We start from the raw sequence: 13,912 nt of genomic DNA on the forward strand, positions 1-13,912 counted from the left end.
GTGAAGACCAAAGAGCTGTCGAAGGACACCAGAAACAAAATTGTAGCCCTGCACCAGGCTGGGAAGACTGAATCTGCAATAGGCAAGCAGCTTGGTGTGATGAAATCAACTTTGGGAGCAATAATATGAAAATGGAAGTGTAATGAATGGAAGAGGAGGCACAGGTGATGAAGTTCAGATTCGTTTTTTATTTTTTGAGTGGAACCTTGGGACCTCGGTCCAGGGGGGGCTCCGAAGGGGGCGTAACTAGTGAGCCCCAGGTATCCGTAGTAAGGTCCTTTGAACAGGACCAGAGTGGAATATCTGGGGGACACAGGTGCTACCTCCAGTTAGACCCCAGACACGTGGCAGCTGTCCCATCGGGACAAACAGGTAAACAGATATTACAGATATAGTGGAGCTGACTGGCGGACACCGGGTATGAGAGATGAAGCTGACTCTGGCGAGGGTAGTCTGATTCCGGGTAGATGGGAGGAAGCTGGCTCCAGCAACTTTAGCGTCTTCTAGAGGTTTGGATGGCGAGTGGCGGAACGGGATGGCACTTGAGTATATAGGTACAGATGTCGTCTTAGGATAGCCGAACCACTGGTCACTGATATTCTGCAGAAACAAACAGTATAAGGAGAGTGCAAAACGGAATTCTATAACAATAGAACAAGAGAAAAAGGGCAAGCCCATGGGAAGGGAACACCTCAATTGCACACAAAATGATAATGCATATATATAAAAAATAAACTTTATTATTAATCCAAGAAGAGATATATAAATAACAAAACACATACAGAATAAAAACAATCAAAATTGCATCTAAGGTATGCAAAAGAGACTCAAGACAATACCAAATCCTGATATAAGGGTGAGGCCGGGGTCACACTGGCGAGGAATACGGGCGAGTGAGAGTCGCTAAAAGCACGCATTAGACACGGACAAATGATTCTCTATGGGGTCCCTCGCACCAGGCGTATATTTCTCATCCGTATCCTACGCTCCGTGCCAATCGCAGCATGCTGCAATTGTCAGCGTACTACGCCCGTAGTACGCCAATGCAAGTCTATGGGTGCGCAAAAAATACGGATTACACACGGACCACACGTGTGACCTGCGAGCAATACGCAGGTCTTTTGGCTGGTGACAGGAAATGGGCCAATCCATCATCAGGAAGCCTAGACATGCAAATTAGCTCAAAAAGCGCTCCAGACATCCAGGAAGTACGCCTCCACGGAGTACAGCAGCAGCATGGCGTCCACGTACATTAATGCTGAGATGCTCATTGTCCTGGTGCAGGAGCGTCCCGAAATATGGGACCCACGCGATGCAAATTATGCTAACCGGACAAAAAAGGAGGCGCCATGGAGGCGCATCTGTCGCCAGATGTACCATGACTTTGGTAACCGACCACGTGATGAGCAGCATAAAATTCGTAAGTGCAACGCTAAACATCATTTACCTTAGCGCGCAAAAAAAAAGGAATATAGAATCAGCACCCCCCTTCCTGTGCATGTACTTTTAGCCTCATGAGGCCGTTACATTTGGATGTGACACATGGCTTCACACAGCCATAATTTGGGGTTAGGCCAAAAGCTCCTCATCCTCCTAGCCAACAAAAAATTTTTTAAGTGTAGCTAATGAGACCCTGTGTATCTGCCAAATTACATATGCCACCATGGGTAGAACGCACACCCCAGAAGGCCCCATGCCTAGACTACTGTTAGAAAATGTGACCTCTCAAATATGTGAATTTGACAATATTTCCTGTCACATTGCAGTGGAAGATGTGATGAAATGCTGGCGAAGCATCCGGGACCAGTTCCGCCGGGAATGCCAGCAGCGGTCCAGGAGTGGGGATGCTGGATATGTAAAAAGAAAGTACATATACTATGATCGGCTGTCCTTCCTCGCCCCAATTCTGGATCTGAGACCGTAAGTACATACCTCACACCACATTACACAAATACATTACACAAATACTTTACAGGGACAAAAATATTGATGTATTTTTGCCTCTGTTCTATTTCATAACAGAACTCAATCCAACCTTACGGATCGAAGAACGGCCTTAGAGGCAGAGCCCATTATAGATCCTGTAGGGGATGAGGTGGCTGGCCCATCTTCTCCCCCTACAAGAAGGATGGTTGAAGATGAGGCATCACAGGACAACACAATGGCTGGCCTACACACAACACCACCAGGACGGTCTGCTGCTGCCACATCACCCATCCTGGAAGAGCCGGGCAACTTGAGCAGCAGCCCAACTGCCCAGATCAGGTCCTCCCCACAGGCTGCTCTTACATCACGGCGAACAAGAAGAGGGCGCCAGGTCACTATTCAAGAGAGCAGGACCAATGTGGACACAGGGGTGCTCAATTATTTGTCTAGAGTAACTACAGATGATGAGGAGGAGGCCTATGCACGTAGCCTCACCCTTTTTCTCCGTGCCCTTACCCGTGAGGTCCGACTCCGTATTAGGGGATGCATTCCGATCCTGCTTGATGCAAGCACCCCCCCAATACCCCATATGAGGTTTTTGAATTTCTGGAGAGGTGGCAGCTCTCACCACAAAATCTAATGCGCATGAGACCATCCACACAGATGCTTGCTCAAGCAGGGTCCGAACAGCCCCTAATACGTGGGCCAACACCTCAACCCCTTCCTCCCCCTACCCAACCTTCTATTCCGCAGGCCCAAATGTCAGCCTCAGACCAACCCCACCAATATGGCCACTTGTACCCACCCAGTGTTGGAGGCTGGTCCCAACCTGGTTGGGGACGATCTGGCTATCTTGGTGGGTATGAGCCACGTGCCCACCACAGCCAACAAGAAGCCCCTCACCATCATAATTACTCTGGCCAGTATCCCCAACAGTCCCAGGAGGCAGGACAATTCCAGCATCATGGGCAACAGTATGGCCCCACACAGGGCGATGTTGCCCACAGTGTCCAGCAGCACCCACAGCCTGTTCTTCCACGTTCCCCTTCCCCAACCTATGAGGATTTATGATTCTGATGGCTGGAGATGTCCAGTGCGTTTTAACTGGTGCTCCAAATAGAAAGGAAAAAACAGGTGTTCTCCATCACCAACATTTTGAACATAATTTAACATTCACATTTTTAAACAATGTTTTCCAAGCATATGAAACAATCCATCATGACAGGCAACGCTACCTCACGCCTTTCAGACAGATATTACATGTGTGAACAAAAGAGAATATTTCAACGCGCTATACTGTAAAATGAAAGGATGAAAATACACTACTCACTTGCTAATGCCTAGGAAAGGCGTGCTGGCCTTAGTGAAGTAGTCACCTTTTTTGCTAGCAATCTCTAGAAAAAAAATTCAAGGTAACCAGCATTCAGAATATCACGCTCTCTCTATGTCTTAACAAGTGAGTTTTGTATTTTCATCCTTTCCAGTATAGCATGGTTAAATATTCTCTGTTCTACAGACAGGTAATATCTGTGTGAAAGCTGTGAGGTAGCCTTGCCTGTCATGGTGGAATCTTTCTATGATTGGAAATCATTATGAGGAAATGTGAGTGTTATCTTGTAGCCTTTATTTTGGTGATGGAGCTCACCTTTTGTTGGCAAATATAGTTTAATCTAGTCATGCAGCAATGTTGTTATTGCCTAATCTTTTTTTGTGTTTTGTTATGTAATGTTAATTTTACAAAAAAGTTAAAGAAGGCACAAAGGGTCATTTTGCCCATTGCCAAAATGTTCTTAGGGCAATATTATGTTTGCCTTTAAGCAAACCAAAAAAAAAAAAGGCAAAACTAAAACTTTGTCTACTCTAGTTAACGTCTCTGTGTGATTTTTCACAATCCCTCACAACATACTAACAGACACAAAACAATGCAATGAAACACTCATAGAATCATAAGGGCTTGAGTAATATATATTTAGACACAATTAAAGAAAAAAATTATAACATAGACACAGCATGCTCTTGCCAAGAAGTTGCCCCCTCAGGTGAGATAAAGTAATTAGTGAAAATATCACGCACTTTTAGGCCAGAGAGCGGTCTACGTTGAGGGTTCATAGATGGTCTCACCCTGCGCACATTGTCCGGCCTAAGCACAACACCATCAGAGGAGGAACAATCATGTATCCTGGTGAAGCTATGCAGAACAACACAGGCTTTCACAACTTCATTCACATTTTGCTCACTCAACTGAATGGCAGACTGGAGTACCCGCCATTTGGCACAAAGAATCCCAAAGGAACACTCCACCAGTCGCCTAGCACGTGATAGGCGCAAGTTAAAAATTCTGCGCCTGTGGTCAAGGTTGCGCCGGGGATATGGCCTCATGACATTGTGCGATAACTGAAAGGCCTCATCTGCCACAAGGACATAAGGGACTGATTGTTCGGGGGAGCCTGGTAGCTGGCGTGGTGGTGGTAGATCCAACTGGTTGGTGCGTAGCCGCCGAGCCATAATGGAAGTATTGAAGTATTGACTCTAGTCTCCCGTCCTTCCATAGGCCCCAATGTCAACAATTATAAACTTGTATTGAGGGTCGGCCAGAGCCAACAATACAACAGAAAAGTATTGTTTATAATTGAAGAATTGGGAGCCAGAGTTTGGCGGCTTACGCACCCTGATATGTTTGCCATCCAGGGCCCCAATACAATTTGGAAACTGGCAGTCCTCCTCAAAGTCCCTTGAAATCCTTAACCAGTCTTCCATCCTGGGCTCGGGCATGACCACTTGATGGAGTCTTGTCCAGATTTCTGTACATGTAGACCTCACTATGCCTGAAATGGTTGACTTTCCAATGAGAAACTCATGGTGGAGGGCGGCATAAGACAGGCCAGTGGACAGGAAGCTGTAGAACAACAGAAATAGTACAGTTTAGAATGCCTAAAGTAAAAAAAAATCAGTTACATGCCGACCAAACTTGGTAGGAATTGAGAGAGAATAACACATATATTTGGTGGCACAATGACTAAGTGATATGCAGGACATATTAGATCTAACATTCTGGTGTGTAAGTTGAAACATTTTTGGAGTAAGATGAGGGCATTAAACTTTGTCCAAGAAGGCCAACAAACATAATTATGCACACACATTATGAACATAGAGAATGTGGTTGTGTAGTACATACCGTATTGTGAGTAGAAGTCGCTCCTCTGCAGATATCGCTTTGCGCATCCTTGTGTCCTGAAAGGTTATCCCAGGGCGCACTGTCTCCAAGAGTCGATCAAATGTGGAAATGCTCATGCGACAGTACTGGTAAAATTTCTCCGGATGCTCCCGCAGAGAAGAATAGAGGCGGTGAAAATGACCTCTTGTGAGTCGTTGCCTCAAAAGTGGATGTACCCACATGCGTCTCCTCCTCCGCGGATCCACTATCACTGGGTATGGTTGCCCAAAGCGCCGGTACAAAAGCCAGGTAAAGAGAACCTGCTCAGTTGTATTGAATCTCAGACCCTCTGCCATGCTGCACAAAGAACACCAACACACCTCGTGAAAGCAAGGTGACAAAGGGACAGAATGGAGGCAGCCACCTGTTTCTGAGTGTCTAAATAGGGTGCAGGCTAATGATTTAAATTGTTTGCAGGCCTCAAAACCGTTAAATGTCCATTTTGCAAGGCGGCGAGAAAATCTCGCCATACGGATTGCATACGGATGCCACACGGATTACATACGGATGTAGACATGTGCAAAATACGCGACCTCACCTTGCTTACGGATGGCCTACGGAGCACTATTTAGGGGTCATTCATCCGTATTACGCATGTAAACTACGGACCGTATTTTGCGCAGGTTAGTGTGACTCCAGCCTTATGGTAAACCACACACGGTACTCAGAAAAGCGCTACACTGATCCAAATAACTGGCTTGAAACTATATATCTGCAAGATAATTATGCATGAACAGACACACCACCTGAGACTATACTGATCTCATGCAACGAGGTATGTATAGAGAGATCAGACAACAAAGCTGGAAATAAATATACAATACCAAAGTAGGTCCAACAGCACTCGTGATGGAAAAAGGTTTATAATAAATCAAAACAGATGTGTAGAAAAACATACAGGTATGCTGAATGGAGATTTGATGATGCTAATAAATTAGAGTTTTCTAGAGTCTTTTAGGACAATAATGTGTCCCAAAGTAAGGCAGTGAAGCCAGCAACGCCTAAAAGGTGAAGAGAACCAGAGTGTGGAATGAGGTCACACGCGTATCGCCACACAAAGGTGGCTTCCTCAGGGAAAATGCTAATCTCCATTCAGCATACCTGTATGTGTTTCTACACAACTGTTTTGGTTTATTATAAACCTTTTTCCATCACGAGTGCTGTTGGACCTACTTTGGTATTGTATATTTATTTCCAGCTTTGTTGTCTGATCTCTCTATACATACCTCGTTGCATGAGATCAGTATAGTCTCAGGTGGTGTGCCTGTTCATGCATAATTATCTTGCAGATATATAGTTTCAAGCCAGTTATTTGGATCAGTGTAGCGCGTTTCTGAGTACCATGTGTGGTTTACCATAACCCTTATAATCAGGATTTGGTATTGTCTTGAGTCTCTTTTGCATACCTTAGATGCAATTTTAATTATTTTTATTCTGTATGTGTTTTGTTATTTATATATCTCTTCTTGGATTAATAATAAGTTTATTTTTTATATATATGCATTATCATTTTGTGTGCAATTGAGGTGTTCCCTTCTCATGGGCTTGCCCTTTTTCTCTTGTTCTATTGCTTGCTTTTTGCATACCCTGGTGAACCCTCTTGTCCATACATATCTATGTTAGTAGTGCCCTCCATTTTATCTCTAAGAATGCTATAACAGCGCAGACAGAACAAGAACATAACCGGATATAGCAAGAGTACTCGTTGCTCCGGCACCCTCCCTAGGATGGAGGGGCCAGAAGTAGTTGTAATGGGGTCTTCTGTGCTGTAATACCTCTTACATTACCACCCCGTGTTTCAGGAGGTTCACTCTGCTTTTCCTCACTTCTGGATGAAGGACGCTGGCTCGAAAGGCTTTGTAACATGGGAACATATAAAAGATCACTGCTTCACGTATTTCCAGTGTGACAACATTTTACTCACCGGTCTCAGAATATATATACATACAGAGGACAGGACAATCAATATGTGGCGGGCCACTAGATAACAGGCTCCAATTAAGACGCCAGACGTACATTACAATAGCCGCAGGTGGCCGGCGACCCCCCGATCATTTACCGTGGGATTTACAAAGGTGGGGGGAGGTCAGAAGTGGGATATCTCATTTACCTCTGCCCAGGGGTCGCAGCCGGTCATTTGCTGCATTAGGGGTATGCATCTCACATTGCACCTATCATACATGCATCTCCTATTCGGGGTGCTGGGGGGTTCTGTAACAGTAGTAATCAATGCGCTGCCATTGGTTAATTGAATTTTTTAAGAAATGCGCACTGTCCCTTTAAGAGACTGGAGGTAAGCGCGTGCGCATCCTAAGTATTCTCCCCAGAGGCCAGCTGGCAGCGTGCCAGGAAGTGGGGGAGAGAGAAGCAGCAGCAGGACACCAAGGGACAGAGTGAGGATCCAGACAGGGATCTCACAGAGGTACAGGGGCAGCCTCGGGCGCAGGAGCAGGTGAGGGACCAGAACTGGGGGCAGCACCAGAACTGGGGGCAGTGCCAGAACCGGGTGCAGGGCCAGAACTGGGTGTAACAGGAAGACATACAAGAGCACTGATAATCTCCCTCAATCTGGGGCTCCACGCAAGATCTCACCCCGTGAGGTCAAAATGATCAAAAGAACGGTGAGCAAAAACCCCAGAAGCACACAGGGGGACCTAGTGAATGACTTGCACACGGGGAGACCTAGTGAATGACTTGCATAGAGCTGAGACCACCATAACAAAGGCTACCATCAGTAACACACTACGAGGCCAAGGACTCAGATCCTGCAGTGCCAGACGTGTCCCCCTGCTTAAGCCAGTACATGTCCGGGCTCGTCTGGAGTTTGCTAGAGAGTATTTCGATTATCTAGAAGAGTATTGGGAGAATGTCATATGGTCTGATGAAACCAAAGTAGAACTGTTTGGTAGAAACAAAACCCGTCGTGTTTGGAGGAGACTGAATGCCTATACCTACTGTGAAGCATGGGGGTGGCAACATCATGCTTTGGGGCTGTTTCTCTGCAAAGGGACCAGGACGACTGATCCGTGTACATGAAAGAATGAATGGGGCCATGTATCGTGAGATTTTGAGTGAAGACCTCCTTCCATCAGCAAGGGCATTGAAGATGAAACGTGGTTGGGTCTTTCAGCATGATAATGATCCCAAGCACACTGCCAGGGCAATGGAGGGATGGCTTCATAAGAAGCATATGAAGGTCCTGGAGTGCCCCAGCCAGTCTCCAGATCTCAACCCCATAGAAAACCTTTGGAGGGATTGGCCCAGTGACAGGCCCAAAACATCACTGCTCTAGAAGAGATCTGCATGGAGGAACGGGCCAACATACCACCAACAGTGTGTGCCAACCTTGTGAAAACTTACAGAAAATGTTTGACGTCTGTCATTGACAACAAAGGATATATACCAAAATATTGAGATGAACTTTTATTAATGACCAAATACTTATTTTCCACCATAATTTAAAAATAAATCTTGCCAAATCAGACAAGGTGATTTTCTGGATTTGTTTTCTCATTTTGACTCTCATAGTTGTGGTCTACCTATGAAGTCAATTACAAACCTCTCTCATCTTTTTAAGTGGGAGAACTTGCACAATTGGTGCCTGACTAAATACTTCCCCCCCCCCTGTAGATAAGTAGATAGATTACACAGGCATTAAAGACTGTTTATCTTTAACGTACATATCCTCTCTGTAATATTTATCTATCTCTAATAAACTGAAGCAGACATGTTTTTCTGATTTTCCATGTTGTTCATCATCTCACAGTGGTCTTATCCAGACACAGGAGCAGAGTTTTTTTATTGAACCGCTGATGTTCACAGAAAGTCAAGAGCACGCAGTGTATGAGCAAGTGGAACTGCCCATGACAGGCTGCGGTGTCAGTGAGAACGCTACAAAACAGAAACCACCATCCATTACATCATTTCGGGCTTCAGCTGATGAGGTGACATTATTTGTTTAGTCTCCTCTACTACCCTATGTGTCTCAGTATGTCCTATGTGATTGTCTAGTCTATGTGTATCCTATGAGATGTAAACAGCAGAGTCTCAGTGTATCCTATGTGATGTATACAGCTGTCTCAGTGTATCCTATGTGATGCATAGAGCATTCTCAGTATATCCCTTCTGATGTATACAGATGTCTCAGTGTATCCTAGTTAATGTATACAACAGTCTCAGTGTATCCTATGTTATGTGTACAGAAGTCTCATTTTATCCTATGTGATGTATATACAGCAGTCTTGTTATATTTTATGTGATGTATATGGCAGTCTCAGTGTCTCCTATGTGATTTTTATACAGCAGTCTCAGTGTATTCTATGTGCTGTATACAGCAGTCTCATTGTATCCTATATGTATACAACAGTCTCAGTGTATCCTATGTTATGTATACAGAAGTCTCATTGTATCCTATATGATGTATACTGTATACAGTAGTCTCGTTATACTCTGTGTGATGATTATGGCAGTCTCGGTGTCTCCTATGTGATGTTTATAAAGCAGTCTCAGTGTATCCTATTTGATATATACAGCAGTCTCAGTGAGTCCTATGTGATGTACAGTATATATAGCAGTCTCGGGGTATCCTATGTGATGCAGCTAGTGTCACCTGCTATTTCACTGCTTTTATATATAAAGCAGAAATAATAGGATAATAGGACACATTAATGAAACCATCTAACAGAGAAAGCAGCCAATCATAGTCCAACTTTCATTTTACCAGAGCAAAATATGAAAAGATAGCTGCTCTGATTGGTTGTTAGAGGTAGCAAAGGCAATTGTTCATTTAGACAGTTTCATAAGTCTTCAGCTTTATCTTTACCTGCATGGTAGGACATATGGAGGGATGGGGGTGGAGCTTGTGGGGAGACAAGGAGTCTGAGAGCTGCCAGGAGGGATCTGATAGGTGATGATGTTATCTTGTAGTTTACCATTGTCATGGCTCTGCTAGGTGGCTCAATTCGGTGACCTTTGGCTGGTGGTTTCCCTCTCTGTTGGACCACAGCTTGTGTTGCTCTCTGTCCAACTGCTGATAATACACTTGTCTTTGCTTTGCTGTGTTGCTTCTATGCAGGTGTTTTCACTTTCTTTCTTGATTTGTTCTATCATATCTTCGGAAGAACTGCTTATATTCTCTTTGACCTGACTATCTTTGCCGGCCATAGTCCAAGTTTGATGGTGTTTGTAGATCCAGCTTCTCAGCTAGGGATTATCTTCCTGACTAACCTCTGTTGCGTTTCCTTCAGTTTGTTTTGTGTGTCTTCCTACCTAGTACCTTTTCCTTTCATTTGCTTTTAGTATTCTACATAACCCGTTTGTTGTTTGGTTCTTGTTGTTTTCTTCTGTCTTTCCTTTGTGGCTGTGTGAACACTTTCTTAGCCCTTTTTCTCACCGTCTGCTTGTGTGCACTACTTTCTGTTGTTGTTTTGGAGTACACACTGTGTGTAATTTAGGATGCACCTAAGGACACTCAGTGTCAGCCGATGTTGAGTGGGGGTGCCATTGCGCAGTCTTAGGGTATAATAATAATCGTTATTTTTATATAGCGCTAACATATTCCGCAGTGCTTTACAGTTTGCACACATTATCATCACTGTCCCAGATGGGGCTCACAATCTAAATTCCCTATCAGTGTCTTTAGGATGTGGGAGGAAACCGGAGTACCCAGAGGAAACCCACACAAACACGGGGAGAACATACAAACTCCTTGCAGATGTTGTCCATGGTGGGACACCGTGCCGCCCCGGTGAGGCATGGTCAGGCAGGGACAAATTAGGGTCAGGTCAGGGAATTCGTAATCCGAATAGGACCCTTTGGTGTGCAGATTTTTCATAACCCTAGTTTGTACGTATCCCTTGTGAGTGTGCTGATACAGTCATAACAATCATAAGTCAGAGGCTGACATCCTGTTTACACATTAGCGCCTCTACTTGACTGTTTGACTTGAGATCAAATGTACTGTGTTCCTAGGGAAAATGATGATGTAACTGAGGCAGGGATTATATAAATTACACACTACTACTACTGTGCCCCTCCTTATGACTGTACAATGCCAGTCTTAGGCTGGTTTCACATTTGCGTTTTTTAGCGCTGGAAAAAAACGCTAACCTGCGCATGCGTTTTTTCCCCTATCTTTAACATGGGTGCGCATACTTGCGCGCTTGTAAGCGCATGTATGCGATTTTCATGCGCTGCGTTTTTTTGGGGTGTGCGATTGGATTTTCCAGACGCATCATGTTGCATTTTTTGGCCCTGCAAAAAAGCGCATGCGCACATATGCGCACGTTTTGCGCTAAAAAGGGCCATTATAGCCTATGGATGCGCATATGTGCGCACTGGCATGCTCATGTAAGCGTTTTTTTGCATATGCGTTTTTTTTTTTTAACCATGGAATTTAGGGGTTTGAGTTAGAGTTAGGGTTAGTTAAGGGGGTTTAGGGTTAGGGTTAGGGTCAGGGTCAGGGTTAGGGTTGGGTTTTGGGTCAGGGTTAGGGTTTAGTATGGTTTGGTTAAGGGTTAGGGTCAGGGTTAGGGTCAGGATTAGGGTTAAGTATGGTTTTGTTAAGGGTTAGGGTCAGGGTTAGGGTTAGGGTCAGGGTTAGGGTTAGGGTCAGGGTTAGGGTTAAGTATGGTTTTGTTAAGGATTAGGGTCAGGGTTAGGGTCAGGATTAGGGTTAATTATGGTTTTGTTAAGGGTTAGGGTCAGGGTTAGGGTTAGGGTTAGGGTCAGGGTTAGGGTTAGGGTTAGGGTCAGGGTTAGGGTTAGGGTCAGGGTTAGGGTTAAGTATGGTTTTGTTAAGGATTAGGGTCAGGGTTAGGGTCAGGATTAGGGTTAAGTATGGTTTTGTTAAGGATTAGGGTCAGGGTTAGGGTCAGGATTAGGGTTAAGTATGGTTTTGTTAAGGATTAGGGTCAGGGTTAGGGTTAGGGTTAGGGTCAGGGTTAGGGTTAGGGTTAGGGTTAGGGTTAGGGTCAGGGTTAGGGTTAAGTATGGTTTTGTTAAGGGTTAGGGTCAGGGTTAGGGTTAGGGTTAGGGTCAGGGTTAGGGTTAGGGTTAGGGTCAGGGTTAGGGTTAGGGTTAGGGTCAGGGTTAGGGTTAGGGTTAGGGTTAGTTAGGGTTTAGGGTTTGGGTTAGGGTTAAGTATGATTTGGTTAAGGGTTAGGGTCAGGGTTAGGGTTAGGGTTAGGGTCAGGGTTAGGGTTAGGGTCAGGGTTAGGGTTAGTAAAGTCATGGTTTGGGTAGTGTGAGGGGCCACCTAAAAATGTTGGAAAAAAACGCAAACGCGGTAAAAACGCGCTAAAAACGCATACAAACGCATAAAAACGCTGCGTTTTTTTCATGCATGCTCATAAAAATGCTTGAAAAAAACGCAGCAGTTGTATGCTTATGTATGCGTTTTTTTATGCGTTTTTTTGCGGGAAAAACGCGCTGCAAAAAAAAGCAAGTGTGAAACTAGCCTTAATGAATTGGTCCCTATATGGGCAAAAACATAAATGAAAAACAGAGTACTTCTTTATGTGAAGTGTTACTTACCTGTTCAAATCCCTACTATTCCAGCATTACGTTTCTGGACAGGAAGTGATGACATCAAATCCAATCAGTCAACTGCAGATAGGGACAGTGATTGGCTGCATGGTCAGGTGACTGATGGACAGGACAATACATCATGATGTTCAGTCTCACAAGCTGGGGAATGAACAAGTCCTCTCAGCCATAGTAATGGTGGAGAACTATTTTTTGTCCAAGATCTCCTGGATACCTTACCCACTGTATATGCAACATAGACTTACCGCGGTCCCAGAGAAGGGTCCTCTGCCACGACCCAGATGTCGGGTGTCTCGGGACTAGGGGCTCCTTCCCTGTCCCTACCACTAGGGGGTGCCCTAGCTTACCCTATTTCCTGGGATATTTCTGAAGGTGAAGATGCCGGGGCCGCCACCTTTGCCTTATCTCCTGAATCAGTCCTCTATCTGTTCTCTTCCCCCACCCAGGGAAGAAGGGCAATACTGTGCACCGCAGTACACCTACCCAACGAACAAGGCAACACAAACAAGGGTAAACTGAAAATTCCAAGCATACAAATATTCACTCACATATAACAGAGAAATGCACCGGGAAGTGGAGGATGGCGGAAAAAACAAAGTAAGTGGAGGGAAGGGAATTATTACACTTACAAACCATGCAACAGTCACAGATAACTCCTCCAAAACTCCTTCTCATATAAACACCTCCCCTCCAAGCCATGCAACAAAAGCTAGCTCTGACATGGGTTTGAATCAGGTCCCAGATTATAAAGGGGAGGTGATTGGCTAACCGAGCTCAGCTGAGAGCTTATACTCCCAGAGTTTCCAACATGACCAATTAACCCCTGTTCTGCCAAAAGAAATAAACACCATTTTAAAAGAAGTTGAAGAGCTTCTTTTCAGCGCAGGAGTAGGAGCAATCATACGCTGCTGTCTTCTGGCTCCACTCTGTTGAGATAACCCGTGACATACTCCTGCTCATCTAGTCACATGACAGGTAGAGATACAAAAGTGTTTTCCTATTGGTATGGCTTAGTGGACATGTACTGTGTTCATGAGATATATTGCAGACCTGTCCTGTAAGTTACTGACATATATTTACAAAGTTAGCTTTGTCTCTTGTTATTGCACCTTTACTGAAATATTACATGATCCTGTTTTCAGAAGGAAAATCTATGGATAACAAAAAAGTACATTGAGCTGTTTATAGTGGCAGATCTGAGTATGGTAAGTGGGATAAATCCCTGAT

General features: G+C 44.6%; 1 protein-coding gene across 1 annotated transcript in view; it reads left to right on the forward strand.

The window, feature by feature from the left end:
- The window catches only part of LOC141100430 (zinc metalloproteinase-disintegrin-like MTP9), a 63,930-nt gene that overhangs the window by 32,394 nt on the left and 17,624 nt on the right, over positions 1 to 13,912 (forward strand). The window contains exon 5 of the mRNA XM_073588942.1: positions 13,828 to 13,890. Coding sequence (XP_073445043.1) covers positions 13,828 to 13,890 — 63 coding nt within the window. The remainder of the gene's footprint in view (positions 1 to 13,827; positions 13,891 to 13,912) is intronic.

This window comes from Dendrobates tinctorius, unplaced genomic scaffold (assembly GCF_039654945.1).
Source record: "Dendrobates tinctorius isolate UK_male_01 unplaced genomic scaffold, ASM3965494v1 ptg000104l, whole genome shotgun sequence".
Taxonomy (NCBI): Eukaryota; Metazoa; Chordata; class Amphibia; order Anura; family Dendrobatidae; genus Dendrobates; species Dendrobates tinctorius.